The 27142-nt window shown below is 41.2% G+C and overlaps 1 protein-coding gene across 1 annotated transcript; it reads right to left on the minus strand.

Annotated features, from left to right (window-relative positions):
• Positions 1–319: 319 nt before the first annotated feature.
• Positions 320–27086, minus strand: FGF9 (fibroblast growth factor 9). Its single transcript, XM_034758761.1, has 3 exons — positions 26137–27086; positions 18498–18601; positions 320–1489 (listed from the first exon to the last, which is right to left on the minus strand). Exons 1-3 carry the CDS (start codon positions 26411–26413, stop codon positions 1244–1246), a joined length of 627 nt encoding a protein of 208 aa, XP_034614652.1. The 5' UTR covers positions 26414–27086; the 3' UTR covers positions 320–1243.
• Between the last annotated feature and the right edge of the window lie 56 nt (positions 27087–27142).

The raw sequence follows: 27142 nt of genomic DNA on the forward strand, positions 1-27142 counted from the left end.
GTATAATTTCATAGCAGATAGTCAAGTGCACAAATAAACATGTTTACAAGAGAGATCCTGTTAACCTGGTTCTTGCCCTCTTAAACCATTCTGTGCTATCTGTGATAATCTTAATTAGTACAACCGTTTATATTAGTTATGTTGTTTCTGGTGTTCTGCTTAAAAAAAGCATATTTATCATTTAGCTTTGGTATAATCTGCAATAGGTTTTACCAAGTAAAGTATATACCAACCCCTATATTTTCCACAACTGAGAAGTTTACAATGATGGAATAAGTCACTTTATCAGAGAGGAAATATTACAGACACAGAATAAAAGTTGAAGACCCAGTTTTATCTTTAATCCTCTCGGGGTAAGCTATGAAACAAGCAGTCAGAAGAGTGAATACTCAGTGTCATGAGTGGTGTGCATACTTTTACAATAATATGGGCACAGAATAGATTGTCGCCTTTAGTACATTAGGGTCACTAGAGTTGTTTTTGTATCCATGCACCTTTTATATTTACTTGCATGAATTTACCACAGGTTCATAGTGGCCTTTGCCATTTTAATGCTTACAGAGCCTAAAGCTTCCAAAATGCCTATCTGGCCTGTACATATTTCATTAAAAATAAACTCTCTATAATAAATAAATATATAAAATAAATAAAATGTTGCCTTTGGAATTTCTATAAATAAATTTAACTTTTTATTTTTTCACTAAGAGGTCTTTGCTTTAAACTCAAGGGGACGATACCCCGTGAGCAGTTAACTGAAAAGTCTCTTGTTTAAGTAAGACTGTACCCTCCATGCCTTTGTAAATGCAGCGTACACTTGAGCAGGCCACCAGCCAAAAATCCTGATGAATCAAAGTATGGCAGCTATGCTGATATATGATGAAGTACAACTGATCAAAAATTTAAAAGCGTGTCTATTTCCCAGCATGCATCAGTCCTTTTTCCTCCTTGCTTTTGCTTCTTTCTTTCTCTTTCATTCTCTCTCACTCTCTCTCACACACACACTATCTTCTCTCTCTCATAATAAATCAAGCAAGTGGGCATAGGCTCTCCTCCAGGAGGAGAAACCTTTAAGTGCAGAACAAAATCAGCATGTTCCATCCAAGCCTCCATCATACATTATGCATGCGACAAAGTTTGGCAACAGTGGAGCTGATGTGATGGCACAGCTAATCAATAAGAACCCACCGCATTAAACCTTTATAGTGGTTACTTTTTAAGGGCTCAAGTGAAGGAATTGTCTTTGTCAACTTTGGCTTAAAATATCCTTATATAGTTCAGGTACTTTCTCAGGGTCCACAGGTCTCGGTAAAAAATGTGTAAATTTTTGATGCCGTTTAGTCCTAGTCCCTTCTCTTGGAGTCCCATCTTTATTTAACGCAACATAATATCGTCTTCCAGTGTCCACATGTTTATATAGATTTGATGAATATGTATTATACCAGTTTTCTTCAAACTGCTCTCTGAATACACACTCCTGGGTTAATTTTTCCTGAGAAGACAAAAGAAAAAGCAGTGAGAAACCAGTACTAAAAATAACTTTCTATCCATTTAATGTATGTATTACCATATTTAAAGGAAACATTACAAGATTATCTTTACTTATCGATACCAGTAACTCATTGCAAGTACAGCGAAATGTGCTAGATAAAAATTCCTAATGTTAACTATAGAAAAGATTCAACAGAACTCCGTTATTTCTATGTGTTGCCTAAAACAATCACAACATAGACAACTGTGTGTGAAAGCTAAAAAGCTCTTTCAATAACCTGTTTTAAAAAACAATAAAAATAGCGATGCTTTAATTACCACTCATTCTAGAGAGAAAAGCAGCTCACAGCCAGGTGATGTTAATGGACTTTTTTTCTTTAAAAGCTTTTCTCTTTTTTTTTGCTGCAAAGGATTTGAATTGTGAGATACAGCAAAAGGAAAACAGAATTGTTTTGTGGGTTTCAAATATAATTTAATGCCTTAAAATCCAAGTGAGTTTGTTCCAAAGAGTAATCAAAATATTGAATTGAAAGAAATACTATTTGAATATATGTTACTTGGCTTATTAAAACAGAATTTAGGGTCTAACCAATTTGCTAAGCGATAATTCTTCACAGAGATATATAGGACACCTAGGTTTGTCTTTTGTTCCCTTTCCACCTGATCCTCCAGTCCTCAGTCTAGGCATAACTCACATGGGCAACAAAGCAAAGACTCTAGGATCTTGTCCATCAATGGCTAAAGTAAGAAGAGCTGTAGAGCCAATGAACTCAAAATTGAGGACCACTGATCAACACACAGTGGGGAACAGAGTTATCAAGCCCCTGAGAGAGCCTCATATCAGAACACAAGACCTATAGAGTGAGGGAAAGAACTTAAGGAGAAAGTGAAGAAGAGCCTCTGATCTTTATAACATGCGAAAAACTCTGATCCTTCAAGAAGAAAAAAAGAATTTAGAGCCACTTTTGGCCCCAGATTCATATGCACAGTTGTCAGTGAAATGAATAGGAGCCACATCTATCTATCAGCCAAATTCTGTTTTCAGCTGTAACTCCAGTGGAATGACTCAAATTATTCTGGATTTATACCATGTAACTGAGACTAGAATTAGGTCCTAGGGGACAGATCCTCAGCTGTTGTAAATCAGCATAGTTCCATTGACTTCAACTCAAGCTCTGGCCTTAATTATTATAGAACTCCAATCACTATAATATTTTGCACAAATGATGATAATGCTTTGTATGTTATATGCATTTATTATCAGAAGATCTCCAAGTGCTTTGCAGACATTAACAAATTAAACTTTAAAACACACTTGTGCAGTAGGTATTACACTTTTACAGATGAGGATACAAAACCAGAGTGACCTACGTGAAATGACTTGCCCAAGGTCACAAAGGAAATCTGTGACAAAGACAGGAATAGAATCCTGACTCCCAGCCCTGGTCTTTAAGCACATGACCACCCTCTCCCACATGTGTGCATCCTAGATCACAATTTGTAGGCAACTTTTTAAGATGTTTGTATTTATCTTTTTTTGGCATTTTTGATGGCAATTTAGTGAAATATTTTATACATTGCAACACTGTTCGGGTTTTTGTTTCTGTTTAGAAAATGAAGAAAAAAATATTTGTTTTCAATAAATCCTCAAGCATCAGTGGGCCCAATCTTGCAACCTGCTACTTGTGTAAGATTTAATCACACAAGATGCCCCATTGACTTTGAGAGCTGGGATTGCACCAATAACACATTTTTACTGAATTTTTTTAAAAGTTGAGAATTAAATGTGTTCTAGTAGCCTCCCACAACATATATAGAATATTACACATGCATCTTTGAGATCAAGATCTTTCTTATACTAACCAAATAATCTTTAAATACTGCTCTTGTCTTAACATTTATTTTACTTGGGGTGATTTTTAAAATTACTTTGTGTTTTTTAATAGCAAAAGCAGATGCTGATTGGTGTTGTATGCTGTGCCTTTAGCTCCACAGGGGACATGAAACTAATTCATATTAAGTTTTCTGCTCTCTGCAGGGAATCAGATCACATGACATGCACTGCAGAATCAGTCCTTGTTAAAAATAGAGATCTTGATAAAATGGTATTCTGTCCTTTCTTGAATCCATTAATTATTTATTCACTTCATCTACATTTCATACATACTGAGAAATAGTCTTTTAGTACTATCAAATGTATATTTTTATAAGTATTTTCCCATACCCAGGTATACAGTTTAAAATACTCTATCCCTTCATCTGGAAGGCTTAATCAATTATGACAACACTACAGTATACTTAATCATCAGACCTTGATTGAGTTTATTTATTATACTGCATTCTGTATTCCTTCCACATATTTTTCACCTTACAGTTTCAATTTCTATGTTATGAAGAGTTCCCAATTTTCCTTTTGGAACATAGCTAGACCTTTTTTGTACCATAACAAAATAATTCATTTAGGAAAAATTGGTATGAGATCCATATAATACACACTGTAATATTTTTCTTCCCAGGATATGGGTGATAATTTATACATATATAAACAATCATATTTTTATGTGAAATGTGTATTTAAAATATCATGAACTGATATGGTATGGCAGTCTAAGACAGTTGGAAATTTGGGGTTTGGTCTACAGATCTTTGCAGTAAATAGACTTCCATTGACTTTGATGGACTTTGGACAAGGTGCTCTGTTAGGTAGTGATGTAACACTAATCCATGACCAAATGCAGATTGCATCTGATTTTTCCCTCCCTATCCTCTCCCCACATGGCTGCCACAGCAATAGAGGCCATATAAGTTCTTAGATAGATAGAAATTGCTATAAATCAATATTGCAAAAAGCTGCAGCAGCTTACACCCATATTATGAGTGCCCGTGCATCTTATTCAAGACAGAAGCACACATAATTTAGGTGGAGGAGAATACATAGGAGCAGAGAATGATGCATGCATGCAGTAGTTTTGAGCAATAACATACGTGAACCCATCTGGAATACCCTTTTGTCCTTCCAGCTCAGTATGTGAACCATTCACAAAAAGCCAACCCTGAGATTTTGGGAGGGAATATTATTGGTAAGTGTTTCCCCCTCTGGCTGTGATTTTCTGAAAGTACATTGTGCATAGCCTGAAAGCAGAAGTTGGCCTTAGAATGCTCCATTGCTTCTCTGTGGTGTGATCTGTAGCTTATTTAATTTTTTTTTAATTACTCATCTGCGCATACTTTACAGTACAATGTATTATTTAATCTTACTAGATGAATTCTGCTAGAGACCGAGACATACACCAAACATATCTAAGTGGGATAGTGGTGGAAACTCTAACCTTTACTCCTGAGAGTTAGAGTTTCCACTGCTAATCAAGTAAGGCTCTGCTCAAGATTTGACCTCGGAACTATACAAATCAGATGTTGCACAACACACCATGTTTCCAACTAAGACAGTTTATAGAGTATTCCACTATAAAGCGATCAATTCTCATTTTACTGTATTTCCATGTTTTACCTCTTTTAGCTTATTTAACTGTAGCTGTTAATATAATATGTATCTTTGAACTATTCAATTATATCACAGGGCCTAAGTGATGAATATGGATTTAATTCAGAAGTCTGCTAACCTGGTGCTTTGGAAGAAAATCTGGTGAACATTAGCTACTATGGAAACCCCATTCTCTTTTTATATATTATCCACAACTTAGCAGGGAGAAAACAGTAATTACAACATCAAAACTTTCAGCCAGCCCCATTAAAAGTAAGACTATGAATTAATAAAGTGTAGGACTATCAGACACCACAATGGATGCCTGACTAGATTATTTTTAAAATATATTCTTGTGGAGCAGCTAATTTAAAATGTAGAATAATAAAATAAGAAAATGTTTAATCCATATGGGTATTACTCTGAAAATGACTTCATTGTAAGGCTAATTACTTTTATTGGACAAATATTACATATTATATATTTGTGTTGCTTAGTAAATGAAAACAAAGTATAGAATCCTGGGCAAAAATATTCAGTATCTTTTTTGCCCTTTTAAGGCCTGTTAATTGGGGCTACATTTAAAGCTGTATAATGATTTTGAAATCTGACCATTTACCCCTCCTTACTAAAATGACAATAAACATGCCATCTATCCTGCTTGTCGTACACTCTTATTTCTACGCAACACATCATTTTGTCCTTCTTCACGTGGACTACTTACATTGATTTGAATCAAAGAAGACACTTTACATATAAATGCTTAATCCAAAAGTCCCAGCACATTATAAAAATAAGTAAATTTGATTTGGTCAAAACTCTTTCTATATCTACTCTACATCACAGCCATGATAGTTAACCCTCCCTTAAGAAGAGTTATGTTTTCAGATATATTCTCCCCTAAATATGTGCTTGCAATGATTTGAGCATTGGCCTGCTAAACACAGGGTTGTGAGTTCAATCCTTGAGGGGGCCATTTAGGGATCTGGGGCAAAAATCTGTCAGGGACAGTACTTGGTCCTGCTGTGAAGGCAGGGGTCTGGACTTGATAACCTTTCAAGGTCCCTTCCAGCTCTATGAGATAGGTATATCACAATAATGAAAGTTATGTGCTCAATGAGAGGAAAACATAACTATACAAAATGTAATGAACAGACCCTTTTAATTTTTAAGCACTTTTCCTCACTTTTTTACTTGCAAATTAGGGCATTATATATAAAATTGGTCTCATACTCAGTCTGAATAGGCTATTAAACATAAACATATTACATTATTTACTTTAACTGAAGAGCGATCATAAATATTAGAGCAGCCATACACAGGGTTACTTTCTTGTCTGATCTCACATATTTAGCAAGATTGGTCCCTGGTTGGATGGAAGATCTCTAGGGAAACCACAGCTACTGTTGGAAGAGGTACTGGTGACTGAGGAGTGTCACTTTTCTTTTTGAGTTGGTGAACGGAGCTGGATATGCACTTTAGTTGAATATATTATTTCCTGCACATTGCCATTTTTCTCCGACAAATATGTTCAAGCAATATTTTTGGCAATATTCAGCCAGAATACTATCATACCTAATACTATTTATTAAATCATTTGACAAATGATGACAAAAATGTTATTTGTTTTTTTAAAACTTTTATTACTGCTGAAAGAATGCCCAGCATTATACAGCTGAAGGAGACGACTATCAAATAATGCATCAAACTGAAATTCAGGCCAGTTATGACACTTTTCACAAAAGCAGGGATATTAGGCCAAGTGTCTTGGCTGAATCCCAATTGGGTAATTACATTTTGCCTATCTCAAGTCACTTTGTATTTTCAAATGGCTATGTTTTAATCTTAGCTTCCTGTTCTAAAGGGTTGTGTACTGACAAACAATCGCATTATGTTATACATGTGTGAAGGTTTTATTATGAATACACCTCCACTTACTATATTTTGCGTTTGTTTATTTTCAATCATCTGGAAGCATTTTTCAAGCATTATTGTATCCAACATCTTCTATCCAAAACGATCCTAAAATTACCAGCATAGCTGGTAGAACATGGTCTGCTTGTTGGCGGTGTGAGCAGAAGGGCCAATGACTGACTGGACACAGAAACTATGATCTCTCTAGCTCAGAGATGAGACACTTTGGCAGGGCAGCAAAACTTGCTGTTCTTTATATAAGGAGAAGATTTCAGCATTGATGGTTAAATTCTGGGAGTTTTGCCATTGACTTCACTAGAGCCAGAATATCTATCGGGGTGCTGGAACAATTTTCATAGTGGGGATGCTCAGAGCCATTGAACCAAACTGTAAACCCTGTGTATAACGGAAACCACTTCAAGCAGCAGCACCCCTAGTTCCAAGACCTATAATATCTGTCAATCAATAAATCACTCACACACACACACACACACATAACCCAACTCTACAAGACAGTCTTTAATTTTACTGACACTCACTCTATTTGGATTGCAACTTTCCTAAGATATCAGAGAAGTTTTTAATATGTGCTTTCACTGGATATGTAATCATTTATTTAAACATTTAAAATAACTCCAGTGTGGATGGATTTACTTCTGCCAGCAGTGACTGTGCACATCTGTTTACTTGTTCTAATGTATATATAGGAACTCTTTAATTATAGTCAGTTGAATGAAATAACTGAATTTACTTCAATGTTTGGATACTGAGATACTTGCAAACTCATCCACAGCGAGTGATCATGCTAAGGCCACCACAGGCTTCCATTGAAAGAAACTGCAGAACTCTCAAGGGAGAGCCTCAGCTGTATAAATTGTCATAGATCTATTGACTTCAAAAGTTGAAGATCTGCTCGAAATTTACTTAGGCAGGATTGGAACTTGTGTTGTTTTCTTTACCAGTCTTGCCCAACAAAGTCAGTCTGTAAGGAAAACAACCAAAAGGCTAATTCTTGAGTGTTTTCCCATTGTCTTCAGCGCCAACAGGATTGGGATTATTCTGTGCCATACACTATTTACACCATTAATTTCTTTATTTTAGGGTTGCCTTCCATACTCAAGAGTACAGCTGCCAATATGATCAGTGCATCTGATTCAGAACACTTGGCTGAATGAGTCTCAGTGAGCCCTTCCAAGAATCTGAAAACAAGGTTTACATGTTTTATATTATGCAAACTGACATCAGACCCAGCCCAATTTCTACTGAAGGCAGTAGAAAAATTCTCATTAACTTAAGTGGGAGTTGGATCAGGCTTATAATGATAACAGGAAAAAAATTAAAACACTAAATGAATCATTTCAGATACATTCAGATTATTGAAGAATGTAACTTGACCCAGGCCATCCTTGCTCCCCACATTCTATGGGGTCAAAAGGTATCAAATATGTAAAATCAGGTATACTGCCCTGCAATCATACTATATATTCAGAAGACTATAGTATATACTATGTTGTAAGACACAGTAATATGAAGTAACTTTTTAAATATATACAGACATATTACAGTATATACTCATTGATAAGCCGAATTTTTTTCATAAAAAAGGGAAGCACCAGAGAAGAGGGTCGGCTTATGAACGGGTATAGAGAGGAGAGGTGGGACACAGCCTCTCCCACCAACAGAGGGAGCAAGGAGACACAGCACAGCCAGCAGAGCCAGAAGGGAAGAGGCGAGGCCAGAGTCTCTCCGCTTCTGGCCACGCTGCTCTCCCCCCAGCCTCCAAAGCAGCTGCAGCTCCGGGGCTGGCAGGCTGCAACTGTGCCGCTTGGCCCCACCCCACAGAGCAGGCTGTGGCCGCACTGCCCGGGCGCCGGGGCACGCTGCGGCCGTGCCGCTGGAGCACGCTGCGGCCATGCCACCCGGCCCGGCCCAGCCCGCTGGAATATGCTGCAGCCGCACCGCCAGGTCTGGCCTGCTGGAGCAGGCTACGGCCGCGCTGCCCGCGCTGCCGGAGCAACTCCAGCCAGGCCAGAGAGATCCTCCCCGGCCCTCCAGATAAGGTGGGAAGGGATGGGATGGGGAGAGTGTGTGGGTCCCAGGCTAGGGGAGGGTCATGTGGGGGGTGGTCACGGGGGTTACTCCCTTGACTCCTAGCTTCTCCCCCCAAAAAATTTCCCACCAGTTGCTGTTCCTGCCCGTCAGGGTAAGCAGCTTGCATGCTGGGACACTTTGTTTACTTAGGTTTACCTCTGTGCCTGCGAACACTTGAGGTAAACAAACCATCTCAGACCATCAAAGGCTTATCTTGATGGCCTGGGAGCCAAAGTTTGCTGACCCCTGAATTATAGGGTCAGCTTCTGAACGGGTGTGGCAGGGTGGACACCCGCTCCTGCCCTGAGGGGTTGGAAAAGCCCTGCAGACGGCTGGGGCTAGGCAAGGTAAAACCCTGGCTGATTGGGGGAAGTTGCTGCAGCTTGGTCACACCCTAATCAGAGCCCAGATGGCCGGTATAAAGAGGCTGTGAGCCAGCAGCTCAACAGTCTCTTTCTGAGTTCAGAGAGAGAAGGGCTTGGCTGCAGGGAGCTAGACACAGAGTACCTGGGTGGAGCAGGGCTGGGGAGCTCCAGCCTGAAAAGCCCCAGGCTGCAGCCTAGGAGAAGGCCAAGAGGTACTGGGGGTTGCAGAGGGCAGCCCAGGGCTAGGCCAAGGCAACAGGTCCAAACCCAACCTTGCCTGTGATGAGGGGCCTATACTGCAGTCTGCCCCAGGGAATGGGGGCTAGTTGGTGACTGGCAGTGGCCTTATTCTGAGGTGAGGTGGGGTTAGGGGGTAGGGGTTCCCCAGAGAGGGGAGACCCAGTGTGTGTGGGTATTGCAAGGGGCACCGGAGTCCTGGGAGGAACACTGAGGCCAGTGCAGAGGACAAGGTGGATCACTGGCCTGCAGAGGGCGCTCCAGAGGCTGGTGAGTTAATTCCCTGGATGACCAGCAGGAGGTGCTGCAGGGATGAGTCTGGACCTCTACAATGGGTTATAAAAATTTTCCATTTTTACTTATCCATCTTGGGAAGGCCAGCTTATAAACGAACCAGCTCATAATAGAGTATATATGGTAATTTAACCAAACTTTGTTTAAATACAATGAATATATATATAAAATATAGCCAGGCTGTTCAATCAGTATCATTCGATAAAGTTGTCCTGTATAAATACAAATCAATGTTTAAAAGAGTCATATGATCCATAACATTTTGCCCCAATGCCCAAAATAAAAATATTTTTATAATACAGAAATGGTAATAGCAATTTATAGAATTTAGAATATTTAACTTTAGATTCTTTCAGTTAAATAGTTTGTTCAAGCTCTGGTAAATTAGATTTCTAGGCCCCAATCCTTCTACAGGCTCTTTGGTGGCTTACCCGCACATTATACAGGATTGGGATCTTATAACACTATAATTCTAGAATCAAAACTGTGGATGCAATTTAAACTTCTGTGTTGGACAAGTTTTTAGGTCCATTAAAAAACACATACACCTCTAACTCGCTATAACGCAACCCAATATAACATGAATTCGGATATAACACGGTAAAGCAGTGCTCCAGGAGGGCAGGGCTGCACACTCCAGTGGATCAAAGCAAGTTCAATATAACGTGGGTTCACCTATAATGTGGTAAGATTCTTTTGGCTCCCGAGGACAGCATTATATCGACGTAGAGGTGTACTATTAATTTTGGACCAATCTAGTCATGCAAAGCCTCCACTGGAGTCTGGCAAGATCTTGCTGAGTACTGCGTACCCAATGCCATATCTAATGTTAGTCTCCCACAGAATCTACTTGAGGCTACTGAATGTAACCCTTTCATTGGTCAGCTAAGCAGAAATAAATTGATATTAAGGCCATTGTGTCACACTTGCTCCCTAACCCACTGCCCCAAACCACCATCACCACTTTTACCTGGCAGGATTCATTATCTACTTACATTTTAGCTATTTAAAGATTGTGGGTCCGGGTTTGTCAGCATACCACTTTTTTGGTCTTGCACTTTGGGGAATTGAAGACCCAATTTAAATATTTCAGGGAGCAACTACTGGAGAAAACTAATCATATTTTTCCCTTTAAGACAGTCAGTGATCCTTAACATTCAAAGGCTGTTTCTTCTAGTTTTGTTTTCCAGATTATCCACTTTTCACATTTGTCCATTCTGAGTTTCGATGAGATAATTTTGCCCTAAGATCACTTGTTTCAATATTGTTTCCTATTCATTTTCTAAATAGGACATATGAGATTTAACATCAGAGTTCTCTCAGAAAGGCCAGGAATATCTTCTGTGTTGTTGTGATTTAAGTTAGGCTCTCAGAGGTGCAACTGTTTCAGCCATCAAGGACGGTTTAGACAAGTCAGCTGCCTTGGGTGTTTTGTTAGCGACCCTCTCCCCCACCCCCCAATCCTGAAAAAACAGTGGAATCCATCTTTAATTGTTCAAAATTTATCCAGGCAATTAATTGCAGCTTTGATGACAAACTCGCTAGTAAACTTTTTATAAGACCTACTGTACAGTTTAGCATAATTAACATTCCTTGCTTCAGAAAAGTTTGGGATTTGAATAGCTGGGGAGCAGCAAATCAGGAATGCGGTATACTTTAAAAAGATATGCAGGGAAGCTCACACAACACTTGCCAATTTCTTTTGGCCCCCAACTTTCATGAGCATCCAAAATTTGAACACATTTTTTTAAATAAAGTAAGGGAGGGGAAAAGGTCAGTAAATCAAGGATTAAGTAATGTCCTGCTTTGGCATATTTTAGTTTATGATGTGTCTGTCATTTAACTAAAAGAAATAATGCTACTTCTTTCATATGGCTTGGGTAGGTAGCAATGATTACAAATCTATATCTAGTTGATAGTCAGCATGTTGCTGCAGTAGTGAGCTGGGGAATGTCCTTGAGGCTGCTGGTGAAAGAATGAAGGGGACACTCAGATATGATGTGCTCCATTGTTTATGCCTGGTGACAACAGTCGCATGAAGGGCTTGCCTCATTTTCCATTTAAAGGGGGTTTGTCCACATCTCCAATGAGATGTCCTGATGCAATTCAATCTGCACCAGTCTTTCCAACATAAGTCAAAACCTGGTGGTTCCTCAGCAGCGTCAACAACAAGCTATTTGTTTTGAGCTGTTGAAATGTTCCGTGTGGCTCTCCATTGAACCTCAGCATCAAAGTTGAGTGTAAGGGTCTTGATGCAGTTCTACAGAGGGTTGCAGGATTTTAATCTTGTCTTTGGTGGGTTCTGCAGGTCATCATGCAATGGGATCCTCGTGTTTGCATTGACATGGTTGAGAGCCAGATTTTTGGGCAGCTTTTCCGATCTGTGGAAGCTGGATGTGCGATAGGACCAGGAGCAAGTCTACTGGGATCGATTTGAGCATCCCTAACACTAAACATATGGCATTAGTCATTCAATGACTCAATAACACTACTACATGACTGGTACGTTGCATTGTAAGAAATTGATCATAGAATCAGAGATAAAAGAATCTGAAAGAATCACTTAGGTCATTCAGTCTTATCCCTTTCAGTTTCATAAGACTATGCTGAGGCCTAGTTAATATTTCAAATGAAGCCCTATAAAGAAAAGCTAGGTGCTGTAGGTAGTATGCTGGTGATTCATTAGCGCTTCCCTTTAAATCAATGGTGAACCAATGTCCCTGCACAGTGCCAGGGATTATAACTGAATTTTAGACAACACAACCAGGCCAATTTCCAGTTTTACTAAAAAAGTTAATCTGCCCAGATGAACAGAGTATACCCACATTCTCAAAACTAGGTATACATGTTCATATGCTTATTTCAGATGGCACGGTACCCCACACCCCAAAAATCCCCCTTTCTCTTCCATAGAAATTCCTCCGTACCTTTGCTACCATCTCGGTTACTGGCTGAAGCATCCTTCAACCTGTATCCACTCCCACCCCATATATCCTGGAGGAACAGCACTGGGCTATTAACACTACTCAAGTTTTAACAGCCTGCCCCATACAAATCCTAAAGGGTCATCTGGGAAGCTGAGGGCAGACTAGAAACCTTAAGCAGGTTTTCCTATCTATGGCTACTAAGGATCAGCGGACATCTTTCGGGCCTGTAGGCTCAACAAAGATGGAGCCAGCAGCAGGGCAGGTTGTTTCCTGCCCCATCACAAAAGGAGAGAGAGAGGCTCAAGTTCCTCTTCCCTTCCTCTCCAATAACAAAGACCCTTTTAGAACTGGGGGTCAGAAGAAAAGCGGACACATCAACCCTTGCAGAAAAAGAGATGAGATAATGAGCACCTTTGGTTACACCAGAGTGTGGCAGAAAGCAGTAATGAAAGCCGCCAAGTCACTGCCTAGAAAAACACAAAAGAAAAGAGGGGATTCCTGCAGGAGGGGAACAAAATTGCAACACCTGTAAATTTCAGATGAAACCTGTGAATTTTGTCTGCTTTCATGTGAACCTTCAAGCAATCTTGTCCTAATGAAACCTATCAGCAAAAGCTCATAACCAGAGATGCAAAAGTTTTTGATGAAAACAGGGTCAAATTTGTCATGATTAATATGAATATGGGTAGTTTTTTTCAAACCAGTTCTATTCAGATCACCCTCAAGCTAAAGACACCAGCTTCCACATGATTAGCCCAAGCCTGGCATTGCCTTGTGAGTCCCGAGCATCTATTGCCATTAAACATTACATGGCACTTTTTAGAAGCATATGGGTGTTAACCCAAGTGTAATGGCCAAATTCCAACTTGGATAATTGCCTCTGTCTATTTAAAACAACCTCTTTTCCCCAGGCAGGGAAGCTTCTCTTAAATTTGCCTCCTGAAAGTGCTTTTAAATCAGCAGGCCTTCCAGGCCTGTAAGCTTAACTTCAGTAAGAGGCAAATTGGTTGAAACTATAGTAAAGAACAGACTTATCAGAGACACAGATGAACACGATTAGTTGAGGGAAGAGTCAACATAGCTTTTGTAAGGGGAAATATGCCTCACCAATTCAATTAGAATTCTTTTGGGGGGTCAACGAACATTTGGACAAGGGTGATCCAGTGGATATAGTGTACTTGGACTTTCAGAAAGCTTTTGACAAGGTCCCTCAACAAAGGCTCTTAAGCAAACATAGGATAAGTGGGAAGGTGCTCTGATGGATCAGTAACTGGTTAAGATGGAAAACTAAAGGTAGGAATAAATGTCAGTTTTCAGAATGGAGAGAGGTAAACAGTGGTATCCCCCAGGGATCTCTATTGGGACCAGTGCAGTTCAACATATTCATAAATTATCTAGAAAAAGGGGTAAAAAAGGTGGCAAAGTGTGCAGATGATACAAAATTACTCAAGATAGTTAAGTCCAAAGCTGACTGCAAAGAGTTGCAAAGGGATGTCTCAAAACTGAGACTGGGCATCAAAAATGGCAGATGAAATTCAATGTTGATAAATGCAAAGTAATGCACATTGGACCTACATACAAATACATACAAAATGATAGGATCTAAATTAACTGTTTCCACTCAGCAAAGGACTCTTGGAGTTACTGTGGATAGATCTCTGAAAACATCTGCTCAAAGTGCACTGTTCATCTTGGAAAAGAGACAACTAAGGGGGAAAATGATAGAGGTCTATAAAATCATCACTGGTGTGGAGAAAGTGAATAAGGAAGTGTTATTTACTCCTTCATATAACACAAGAACAAGGGGTCACCCAATGAAATGAATAGGCAGTAGGTTTAAAACAAACAAAAGGAAGTACTTCTTCACACAACACAGAGTCAACCTGTGGAACTAATTGCCTGGGGATGTTATGATGGCCAAAACTACAACAGGGTTCAAAAAAGAACTAGATAATTTCATGGACTATAGGTTCGTCAGTGGCTATTAGCCAAGATGGATGGGGATGCAACCCCATGCTCTGATTGCCAGAATCTGGGACTGGATAACAGGGGATGGATCACTTGATGATTGTATGTTCTATTCATTCCCTTTGAAGCACCTGGCATTGGCCACTTCCAGAAGGCAGGATCCTGGGCTTGATGGGCCATTATGCTGTGCAATGAGGTTGGTACCTAAAGACTTCCCTGCTCCCCCTCCCATGAGAGGCTGATCTCTCAGTGGTGGTGAAGGGAAGTGGAGTCTAAGGTATTTAGGATTTTTCAGGATCAAAGATGCTAAGTGTTATTGCAAGGTGACATTATTTTCCAATAGTGTTTTTTCTGTCCTGTTCTTGCATATCTGCAGTGATGTTTTGACTACTTACCTAGCCCAATTGCTCTTAAGATCTTTTTTTCCCCTAACATATAGCTTAAACTTTTTCTCACTTAGTTTCCTTGCTCCTTGTCCTACCATTTGAGAGACTAAATAATTCTCTTCTTTTATTTACATTGTAGTCTGAAAGGTATTTATGGAATGTGACATTATGCCCTCGTACCTACACCAAGTTATTTTCTGTGGACTATGAAAATGTCTCTTCTCAAAATGTCTTATTTGCCATCTTTTTGGATTTCTTGTATATGTCCTTGCAAATTTACAGGAACAAACCAGAAGTGCATATAATAACACAGATGAAGTCCTGACAAGATGCTGTAGCAAGGTATTACCACCTTCCTAAGCAATATACCCACACTATAATATATATCTCTTCAAACACACAATGCTTTTGTCGTGCAAGGTCATGCTTAGTTTTCTATAGATTATTTCATGTAGGTCTTAATCAAATTAGCTATTTTCTAGACAAATAATTTACAGACTGAAACACAGATTCATTTCCTCTTCCAGTATCAAAACTTAACTTATATCTATATTAAATCTCATCTTGTTGCATGTGCTCTATTGTGAAGGGGAATCATAGGGGAGTCAACATGAGTGGAAGGGACAAAGTAGCTGCACAGAAGGAAAAGTTACTACAAAGCAGCCTCCCAATTACGGCCAAAGAGAACTACATCTGACCTCTCCACGATTGCAACACAAATACTCAGTTTTGCATGGTCAAGGCCAGAACATGGGGGTAGAGACGAGGACTCTGAAAATAGCCACTCTACATAGCATGTTCCTATGTGAGAGCAGCTTATTACAAAGAAAAATCATTTTACAGGCATTTAAGATTTTAAATGTGGTGGTGATGATGATGATGGAGGAGCTCCTCCTTTTGAAGCTTACATATTGTGAAGAGGGGAAGACAAACAGCTACTGGGGATCTACCTAAGAGGCTGTGCTTTAGGAAAGCCAGGGGAAGCATGGATGGGTCAAGATTTGCCAAAACTGACACTGTTGTTCCCAGCAATTTCTTGCCTTCTGTGAGAATTGTCAGTAGTCGCATACCCTGAGTGCTCTACTCTGCCACCTGTCCCATCTCCAGTGGTGCTAAAGATATCTCAGGATAAGGCCTCAAATTCCATGCCTTTTAACACAAAAAAGGGAGGATATGTGCCTTAAGGCAGTTGATTTGGAAGTATTGGACACACTTCACACCTTTTATAATAATCATCCAGAGATATTTCAATGTACATACATATTCTTCCCTCTCATTGCATCTACACTAGCAAAGTTAGTGCCTGTTAATAACAACCAGCAGAAATGCACCTGCTCTGATCCTATTACACTAATGTAAACTAGGCACTTTTGACACTGTCATAAAAACCTGCTTTGAGCCCTGTGTCCACTAGCATTTGCACAGTAGCTGGCAGTTGCTGAAATATGGGTACTAATTTTGCTAGTGTTGACAAGGCTTTTGAGTATCATAACACTGAGTAGCCATTAGATCTTATTTCATTGAAAGTAATACAATTTGATTATCATCAATCTTTGGTATGCTGCATCTCTGTAGTATGAGGACAGGCAATCTCTTGTCATGCATTTAAAAATGAAACTCCCCAGTCTGGCAATCATCCAATCTGAAGGGCTCCATTTTTTAAAATATAACTTTGAAGAAACATTTAACAAGGAATATTTTCACTAGTTCAGTGTGACATTATAATACAAACATAGACTACAAACCTAACATAGAAAAGTTCTGTCACATTACTAAAATTAACTTCCCAAATCCATTTATTAAAGCCTCATCAGTAAAAAGGAGTCATTTTAAAATTATTTTCCTTTTGTTATCCTTAGATATTTGCTTTAAATAAAATCTGAAAAGTGTAGCATAATTTAATTGGTTCATTGGACATATGTTTATCTGCTTAAATGATTCACCTCATAATAAACAGTAATATTACTGTTTCTCTGCATAATTCAGCCATATAACTGCTTCATAACTTAACTGATTCTTTGGACTATTGATCAATTGCACAATAATTATTTCTTAAGATTGCCCATTTAATCGCCTCTGTCCTTCTGGACTCTCCTCCCACACCCCTCAAGCCCCACTTCTCTCATCCTGCTCCATCTCCAAAAAAAGGGCAGTCATCCCTGACTCCTATCTCCCTGCTCTCATGGAGCATGGTGTCAGAGGACAGAGGATGAAACCAGGATCTCCCTTGGAAACTACTCTGCTGCTCATGTGGAAGCTTCTTCTTTTCTACGCACTCCCCACCCCAAATCATCCCCAATGGAACACATGTTGGGGGCACTGGGCTTCTTCTCTCCCGCTCTTTGTGCTCACAGCCCCTACCTCGCTCCTTCAAACATTTCCTCCAACACGTCTCACCTATCCCCTCCTTGTAGCGGTCATCTACCACCCACCTCACTCTTCCCCAATCCCTTTCTCACTGACTAACTCCTGACTCTCCTATCTCATCCTCAGTGCCATGCCAGACTCTCCACCACCTTCAACTCCTTTCTCCCTCTCATTGCAAGGCCTGTCCCAGCAATCCCTAGCTCTTGCTCATCACCAGTATCTGATTCCTCCTGCCTCTGAAGGAAGCCCAGTGACTACACAACTTTCATCTATTCATGTTCTCTCCTTCATCAGTCCTGCCACCCTCCTTCACTACTTCTTCATTCTGACTCCCACGCTGGAAATCCCTAGACACCATTTTTCCTCCCTCCTCAAACCGTCCCTGCCCCTCTCTCTCAAAATCTTGCCAAGTTTTCAAACACAAGAACAACAAACTTCTTTTCCTCGCTTTTAGGGCCCTGCATAATTTAGCCTCTCCCTACCTCTCCATTCTTGGAACTTCTGCTGCCCCTTCCAAGGACGATAACTTTTATCACTGGTTCTCCATACATCCCTTATGTCTGAAAAGAGCTCCCCCAATATATCCACAAACCAGCCACCTTGTCCTAATTAAAATCCCTCCTTATGACCAACTTCTACTACAATGCCTACTGTAAATGGCCTGTTAGCCATGATCATTTATAACCAAGGGACATTAAAAAACTTCCTATCATTTAAAAAAAAAAAACTTGAAAGTTGTAGTCTGTCTATATAATCACTCTTCCCTGCCACTATCCTCCCCGCTTGCTTATTACATTGACTTGCTCCATCTTGTCTTAAATTAGATTGTAAAATATTTAAAGCAGCGACTATGGGTTTGTACAATGCCTAGCACAATGGACCTGAGATCTCATTAGGGCTTCTGGGAGCTACTGTAACACTAATAATAATTAATGCAATCAGATGAGAGCATGATTTTTGAAAGTGGTAAGGAACTTACCGAGCCATACAGTTCTCCTTTTTCATTCATTCCAAGGTAGAGTCCACTATCTACCCCTCGAATGCTGACCAGGCCCACTGCTATACTGATAAATTCCAGTATACCTGCAAAATACAAAACAAAAGAAATGTACAGGATGTTTCCATTTGAAGATTATTTGCTTTTGATTGATCACTAATTGACAAGGAAATATTATCAAAATTGTTTTTCCACTTTAGGGCTGTCTCTCCAACAAGTAGGAGAACTACTGAATGTGTTATTTTAAAATACACAATATGTGAAACAGTTAACTCTCCTAAGCCTCTACTAGAATGATGCATTGCAGATAGCATAAGGGTGTCAAGCCAAGAGATTATTCTCAACCTTTCCCAGCATTTTTTAAACAAAACTCTACAGCATGGTCATATTACATAATGTTTATCAGTATCCTGATTTGCACCACAAACAATAAATTCAAAGAAAAAATGTAAAGTATTCAGAGATTCCTTAATCATGTTAATTTTGGCTATGAAATTTGTTTTGCCAAATAAATCCCTAAAAACATGTTTTAATAAAAATTGCAAGAGGAAAATAAAATGTTATGTTTGCTATGAGAAGCATTTATTTCCAAGCATCATCGAATGAGGAATACATACATGGAAAGTAATCTACTCACAGCGTAGTCCTCCAAAAACTTGAGAAATGAAAATCTGAGGTGCAGTCCAGAGCCTCACACACATTTGTCTACAAACTATTCATCTAACTCTCTGGGATGATATTTTTACTCATCCTAACTTTGAAAATGTAAATATTCTTGCTCCAAATAAACCTGCATAAATGATTTTTGTACATTTTACATTAATCTCCCAAAGAGGCATTTGTGCACTACAGATCAGACTGTTCTGCAGGGAAACACTGTTTCTGTAAAGTTCTCAGAGTTCAGCGTGCACGTGCATGGTACAGCGAGTATCTGCAACACCAAGTCACCTGGTTCTGGGTTTTTTTCCGCTCCCTTCCCTGCAAATTGCTTACCTCATCAACGAGGATGCTACCACCCAAGACTTGTACAAATCTAGAATTTCAGTGGAACAAAATAGACATCGTTTTTCATTTTGGAGTATTGGTGCAAGACTACTATGATCTCATAACTATACTGCAACATTAATAAAAGAAGCATATTGCTGCATTAAGCTACTTTCTGAGCCATACGATAAAATGTAGAGAGGCATTTTCAAGAAATTTTTAGAATGTGTATCTAAAAAAAGCTTATTGGAAGTTACATTTACATAAAACAATAAAATAATGATGTAATATTGCACTGTGAGGCTTATCTGGCTAATAAGTACTTTCATGGATTTATGAACAATTAATTTTTCATCTCTCACAAAATAGTCTGTGCACTAATCAATAACAGGCATGAGCCACATAAATATAATAAAATATAAGTCAAAGCCTATGGGGAAATTTTGTAGCCAAGATAATGTAAAGATGAAATGTATTCCCTGTAAGGGACTATCGATCATTACTTTATCTATTATTCAGCACTACACTGTATGTTTACAGTTTTGATAACCCTGACATATTAAGGCCTATATATTTTAAATTTGCTTTGTACATATGTACATAGAGAGGGGGCTTCACAAATGTAGTGGGGAAATATTTGGTAATTATGGAATTTTGTCTTTGAAATAACAAGAGATGGCATGCAACATACAGTATTTATGGTGGTGTTTCAGACACAATCAGCCCATTGAAACAATTAAAACTTTCCCCTTATCATTGCATATATAATACTTCCAAATCTTGTTAATGAGGCTTCTTCTGTAAGGCTTTCATTGAACTATCATATTACTTGATATACATTACCAGGGAATTTTAAATGAGCCAACTCTTATATTAAGTGTATAGCATTCCATATTGTAGCTCTAAGTTAGTAATGTTGAGCATGTATAAAAGTGGAGCATAACCTTAATTGCTACTCTAATTTCAAATATTTAGGTGCACATTGCTGACTGTCTGGAGGGTGGGGGAGAAGTGCAGTCATATGTTCTATTGCAGCACAGTAGCAGATTTTTCAAGGTAACTGGCAATGAACACCCACATATTTGAGATTACAATAGAGCCATCTGAATATTTTAAATACACAAGCCCATTCACAACTAGTATTATATGTTACACACTAGAGTACTTCAAGAGATTATTTTGGGCCTACCCTGCAGTCCTTACACTCAAGCAAAACTCTCATTGACTTCATTGGGAGTTTTGCCAGTTTAAGGATTGCATGATTTGGCCTTATGCCCTTGTGAATATTTTCACTTTAGTTTGTGTAATGTACACGTAGTACTTACAAGTTGAATCGGATTGTAAGACTTACAAATTAAAAGGGATATTTTCCCTTCAAAATGAGAGTAGTCCAAACCAAAATACCAGGACACTACACCTCTGAACTTTGAGGCTTAGGCCCCATTTGTAGTAAAAAATCTGACAGCCTCCAAAATGAAGATATAATTTTCTAAAATGTGTGAGTATCTTATTCTCAGACACTGAGTATTTCTGTTTCGAGGCAGAATCCAACTTCTCTCTAAGGAAGTTGGGAAGAAACTTCTCCTGTGGGAAGGTTATTCCACAAATGCCTGCATCAGGATTTCTTGCACCTTCCTCTAAACAATCTAATACTAGGCCATGTTAGAGATACTGGACTAGATAGACCATTTGTCTGACCATGTAGAGCAATTCCTATATTCCTACCAATGTCATGGGAGGTGAGCAGGTATACCTTTTGCAGAATAAATTCAACTTTTATCTAGTCTAATACACAATAGTAAAGACTGGAACTACGAATGTATTTTCTTTGGCCTTAAATAATGAATACCTTTCAGCTAGGGACTGTTTGTCCCACCCTTTGTACATTTCTGTTTTTCCACTCAATATAGTTATTTATTTTTCATATTGCAGGACCGAGGCACATGTGGCTTCCACTTAACACCCTAAAATGTCATAAATCACCAAAACAGTAAATAAGCATCATTGCCATCAGCGAGTTATTTGTGAAATTTCCAGAGAGGAGGTAATGAGGTGCCCAGCAGAGAGGAGGGAAGCCACAAAGGACCTGGAGCCAAAGAGCTAGGTAAATAGCACTGTGCTCTAATATATTTATATATTTCTGCTTCCACAGAAAAAATAGAGAGGAGGAAAAAAGATATACTCCCTGGCTATGAAGTTACTGAAGTTCAGACTCATGAAACATATAGCTCAAAATGGGAAGGGGAATACAGGAAAGAGAAGGGGGGGGGGATTTCCCAGGCTTTCCCCCAATCCCTACAGATCACTGGAGCAGCCCTGCTGCTGCAGCTTCTTTCTGGACACCTACTGTCCACTTTTGGAAAGCTCAGATTTTGGCACTCAGCTGGAACAAACATTTCAGCTAGGAAGTACTGCCTGCCAGTCACAGCTGTCACCTCTCTTTTCCTACATGGCCACATTAGGCCAATTAAAACACCAGAGAGCAGCTACAACTCCCCAAGAGGCAGGAGGGCCCCTCAGACTTTGACAGAGCATGTTGACCCTAGATAACTTAAAATAGCTGGCAAAATTGCTGGTGGTATTGGTCAGTAGCAACTGCAACTCAGCTGCAGTTCCAAAGATGCTATATTTTGTTGTAGTTACTGCATCCAGAGGTGTTACAACGTTTCTGGGGGTGGTGCTGCTGCATCATCGCCACCACACACACAGAGCAGCAGTCACTAACGGGGGGAGGGGAAGAGAGAAAATGGGAACATTTTTTCTTGCAGGCTTCCTTTCCTCTCTCTGGTATCAGAGGGGTAGCCGTGTTAGTCTGAATCTGTAAAAAGCAACAGAGGGTCCTGTGGCACCTTTAAGACTAACAGAAGTATTGGGAGCATAAGCTTTCGTGGGTAAGAACCTCACTTCTTCAGATGCAAGGCACGAAAGCTTATGCTCCCAATACTTCTGTTAGTCTTAAAGGTGCCACAGGACCCTCTGTTGCTTTCCTCTCTCTGGTGTCCTTTATTTCTCATCCAGGCCCCTGGAATGTAGTCCTTACTCAGGCTAGACATCCCTGGATAGCCACCTGTCTTGGATGATTTAGACATAACAATTCCTGCATCTTGGAGGTTAGACTAGATGACCCTTGCAGTCTCTTCTAACCATATAGTTCTATGATTCTAAGACTAAAGGATTCTAAGACAATGCCAGCCCTCTCCCCAGCCCAGTCCCTTCCAAGAAGTGAGTGGAGGGGATAAAAAAAAAAAGAGAGAGAGACGAGATCCCATATACACAGCACCAGGAGGAGGAGGGGAAAAGTGCCAGAAGCTGTTTCTGCTGCTGCTTCCACTCCTGTTTCTGGAGCTATTGTCTGCACCCCCCCCCTTCAGCCGGGCGGGCAGCAGGGGAAAGGATGTTAGTCACATACACTGCAGCCACTGCCCAAGGATTGCTGCAGAGATGCTCTAGGTCAGGCCATGCAGCACCCTGTGGATCACTAGTCTCCACAAGGGGAAGAAAGCCCGCTAGATTTATTATTCCCCGCCTTGACGAGCACCTCAGCCTGCCCCCTGTCTCCCACAGGCTCAACTCTGGCTGGTCCTGAAGTAGCTCTATAAAACACACTGCGCCCACACACACCTTTCTCCTGAACAAAACTCGGATCCCAAGCCTAACCCAGTCGCAGGCTCGCAGCGGTCATGGGTGACTTATATAGACAGCCGAGGGGGTGGTTTGCAGGAGCTTCCTCCTTCCCTTGTTGCTGGTACGGATGCTGATTGCTGCGCTTCTTTGTGGCTGCGGGTCCCGAAGCGGAGGTCACCTCTCAGCAGCTCCCCCCCCCCAACCCCCCACTGCATATTCCTGGGTTTTTAATGCTGTGCATGCAGTGCGGTGCTGACGCAGAGGGCACGCCTCTCACTGTCCCGGAGTTACTGAATTTACAATGACTCCACTGTCTACCAAATGCCCTAGACCAAAGGAGACTGCATCAAAAAAATCCTTTGTCACCCCAGAGAGATAAGGCTTTGATCACATGGGATGGCATGGGGGGAGCTAATTCTGCTGTCACTGCGCGATTCTTTAAGGTGTACGTTTGGCTGTAAAAATACAAACTATTAAGGCTCCCAGCACACAGGCGAGCTGGAGTCATGGCATACCATAGGCACGCCTCCAAAATTGCATCCCAAAGTCGACTTGTTAGCTGAGGGCTCCTCTGGGGCAAAGCGGGGCTCCCAGAGCGCACGCGGGGGGGGGGGGTTCACAAACAGCCTCTGGTCCCCTTTACCCTCCCTTTTCCTGAGGAACTTCCTGGCTCTGCCCCGAAACCCCCGCTGCCAGCCCTCACCCCACGGCTGCCCCAGTGGGGTCCCGCTAGCTCTGGGACAGGAAGGACCTGGCTGTACGTGCGGCATAGGACGTCCCTGACCTAGAAGATGGAAAGGAGACTTCAGGTCAGCAACATTTACTAAGCGCCCGCTCGCCTGGGCACCGGGGATGCCATCCAGCCCTGGTACACCTGCAAGGAGCTAACACCGCCCCACCATAAGTCGAACCAGGATCTCCTCCCAGCGCCTCCACCCCGGGACTCTCCTTTGCAAACCCCCACAGCCCTGCCTGCAAACGGGCAGGAGACCGGCCCCGCGCTTTGCTTCGGCAAACTGCCGGGAAGGCAAAGAGCTCCTCCGCCGAAGCCCCGCCGCAGTACTAGAGCAGCGGCCCCCTCACAACGGCTCCGGTTCGCTCCCCAGCACTACGGCGGCAAACCCGGGCGCCGGGCAAGAAAACAGGCTTCGAACAACGCGGTCCCCGCCGCCGCGCTGGGCAGGACCAGCTGGCAGCGTCCCTCCGAACGGGGGGAACCCGGAGGGGTGTAGGACCCTGCAGAGTCCCTCCTGCTACGGCCCAGGCTGACGCGTGAAACAGCAGCCGCCGCCGTGCGGCCGCCGTACACCTGCTAGCGGCGTGAGCCCAGCTCGCCTCGGAACACACCCGAGCCGCCTGCTCCCGCTCTCTGGCAAAGTGCTTCCCCGTGCTCTGCAAAGGTGCCAGCTCAGCTCCGTCCGGGAACACACAGCCTGCTCCCGGGGTCTTTAGCTAACCTGTGTGTGTGCGCACCCACGGCAAGGGCGGGGAGAGTGCAACAATCAGGCAGATATCACTGTCAAGCCCTTTCTCAACTTTCGTCCAGAGTTTCGGCTAGGCTGGAAAGCCCTGCTGCATTGCCCGTATTATTTTATTGTCTTCATCCTAGTTTCGGCTAGACAACGGGTGTTACTTCCTCTGTACGCGTGTTTGTGTATAAAATTGCAAATCTTTTAGCAAAACAATCATTAAGCAGGGAAAGCCCTGCCAGTTAGCTGCTGCGAGCTCTGAGAGCGGTGTGCTGCTGTGTGTGACTGAAGGAGGGTGTTCGGAAACAACGTTAAATTATCAGACAGAAAAGTCTGACACCGGCTGCTATACGGTGACAGTGCACGTTTTAATCCTCTCCGCCCTCCCTCGAATACCTTTGGAGATCATCCCTTACAACACTGGTATTATCTAAACAGACCCACAAAGCAATAAAGTACAATTTAGATCTTGTTCAACATCTGGCATTAAAACATGAAGGGGAGAAAAAGAAAACCCACCACAGGACTTTGTTTTTACGACCTAATTGAAGTGCTGTCAGGTGGGTTCACTCACAAGTTAACTCCTTCCAACAGCCTGGAAGACTGGATAGCTACGAAGGCACCACCCTCCTTAAAAAACAATAAGTCACTCCATCCAAAGTGACTCGGCTACTTTTATATATGCTCCCGACAGAGTCTTTAAAATCACACTGCCAGGAGGGTAGCTCCAGGCCTATTTGCCTTCGTGTGGGCGCACAGGCTCTTAAAAGTGGATGAAGGCATAAGCCCTCCAGTTCTCAATGCTGAGTCACAAATAGCGACCTCTGGAAATGAGATCCACGGAATGCTCTTTAAAATTAGCTCCCAGCTTTACACACATAGCTCAGAGAGCCCACATTTTGCTGCATGCTTATGGAAAATGACAGGCACCAGTCTTAACTGGATACCTGCGCGCCCTATAATTCCTACCTCCTACAATGTATTGTCATTATTCTTATTTCATGACTAAGATCTTGTTTTATGCACGCAGAGATCATTCAGAGAGAGATCTTGTGCGGACAAGGAGGGTCTGCCGGTGGATCCCTCACTGAAAATCAAGACGATCCGTTTATAATTCGGGTAGTTAACTTAAGATATTTTTTAAATCCTTCCATAAAAGTGGCTACAGACTGAGAGCCACTCCCTTCAGGAAACTCAGTGGATTTTAAATTGTAGTAGTTACTGATTAAAAACCCTTTAAACTCCTGAAATCAGCCCATTCAGTAGAAGCGTCCTGAACAATAAACAAAAACTCCCAGTATCTCTCTCTACCCTTAGGCATAACTTAGAGCTAGAAAATATTACTATTAAAAATACTGCAAGTGCCGCTGCTTTGGCTGCTGCAGTTGTGCCACCCGCGTATCTGCATTTCCGTACACATTTCTTTAGCTGGCCCGTCATAACAATAAATCATTCTTCTCCCGTCTCGTTTCCCCCCGTCTTTTTATTAGTTCTATCACAGTATTTCATCACATGACCACTAAAGGGTTAATGATAATACCTACCAAATCTGCTGTGGTCTTGCCTGGTTCCCTGGATAGTACCATTGGGGAAGATTTCTAAATGAAATCCAGTCCTGCAGTATAGCTGCCTCCGCCTGAGGATCCCCTTTAAATGGTCCAAGTCCGTGACTGCAGGCCCCCTGGGTAGCCCACCTGCCTCAGACTGACCCAGGTGGTCACTTAACAAACCCGGACCATCCACCGGCAAAACGGGCACATTCCCAAAGGGTACTGCATCCTGCACACCGAAATAGTTCCCAACTTCACCTAAGGGAGCCATCAGAAGATTCTGTTTTTAGAGAACAAGAATAAACAATAATGGTGCCAAACCCAGGAGATATAAGATTGGGTATATCCACTCCACTTCCCCTCCCTATTGCAGTTACAGAGAAAATGTTCTTTCTTCAATCCATTAAATGCATAAATAAAAGTAATATTCTGTTTTGACTGGTACAGGGTCAAGGTCAAACCCCTGTTAGTCTAAGAAACCACCACTTTATACTCACACACTGACATATTTATAAACATATATATGTGTATATCTATATATATGTATATATATCCCCAGCTCTTAGCAAGCAGTAAGGTCTTCAGCCCATCCAACTGTAATAAGGAAAAAAATCCGTAGTTTCTCCATTTGGTTTAAGATAAGAATGACCATAGCAACTTAAATACCTAGGCGTTATAGGGATTTTTTTTAAGATGCACAGGCTACGTCAGGATTTATGGATTCTGACTCCAGAAAGGCATGCGCTGTTTTTACTCTATAACAGACTGCATACATCAGCATGAATCCTGCAAGGGGGCGGGGGAATCTCACGTTGTTGGCGGAGATAAATCCGAAAAAGAAAAAAAAGAAAAAAACTTTTGACGTCCAGATCTATTATCCAGAATTCTCAGGAGGCTCAGCAGATGTCCGCTGGTTTAGAATTATTGACGATCCACAAGCAAAGCAGAAACGTACAAGTGCTTGTGTCTTTCTTGGCTGGCTCGAAACAGGTGTTGCTTC

Source organism: Trachemys scripta, chromosome 1, assembly GCF_013100865.1.
Source record: "Trachemys scripta elegans isolate TJP31775 chromosome 1, CAS_Tse_1.0, whole genome shotgun sequence".
In the NCBI taxonomy this organism is placed as follows: domain Eukaryota; kingdom Metazoa; phylum Chordata; order Testudines; family Emydidae; genus Trachemys; species Trachemys scripta.

Excerpts from the sequence above, each read along its gene's own strand:
- FGF9 (XM_034758761.1), bottom strand. The coding sequence starts at position 26,413 with ATGGCTCCCTTAGGTGAAGTTGGGAACTATTTCGGTGTGCAGGATGCA. Across the intron at positions 18,602-26,136 it reads GCAAGACCACAGCAGATTTG|GTATACTGGAATTTATCAGT; the intron begins GTAGGTATTATC and ends TGTATTTTGCAG. Across the intron at positions 1,490-18,497 it reads AAGGAGAACTGTATGGCTCG|GAAAAATTAACCCAGGAGTG; the intron begins GTAAGTTCCTTA and ends TTGTCTTCTCAG.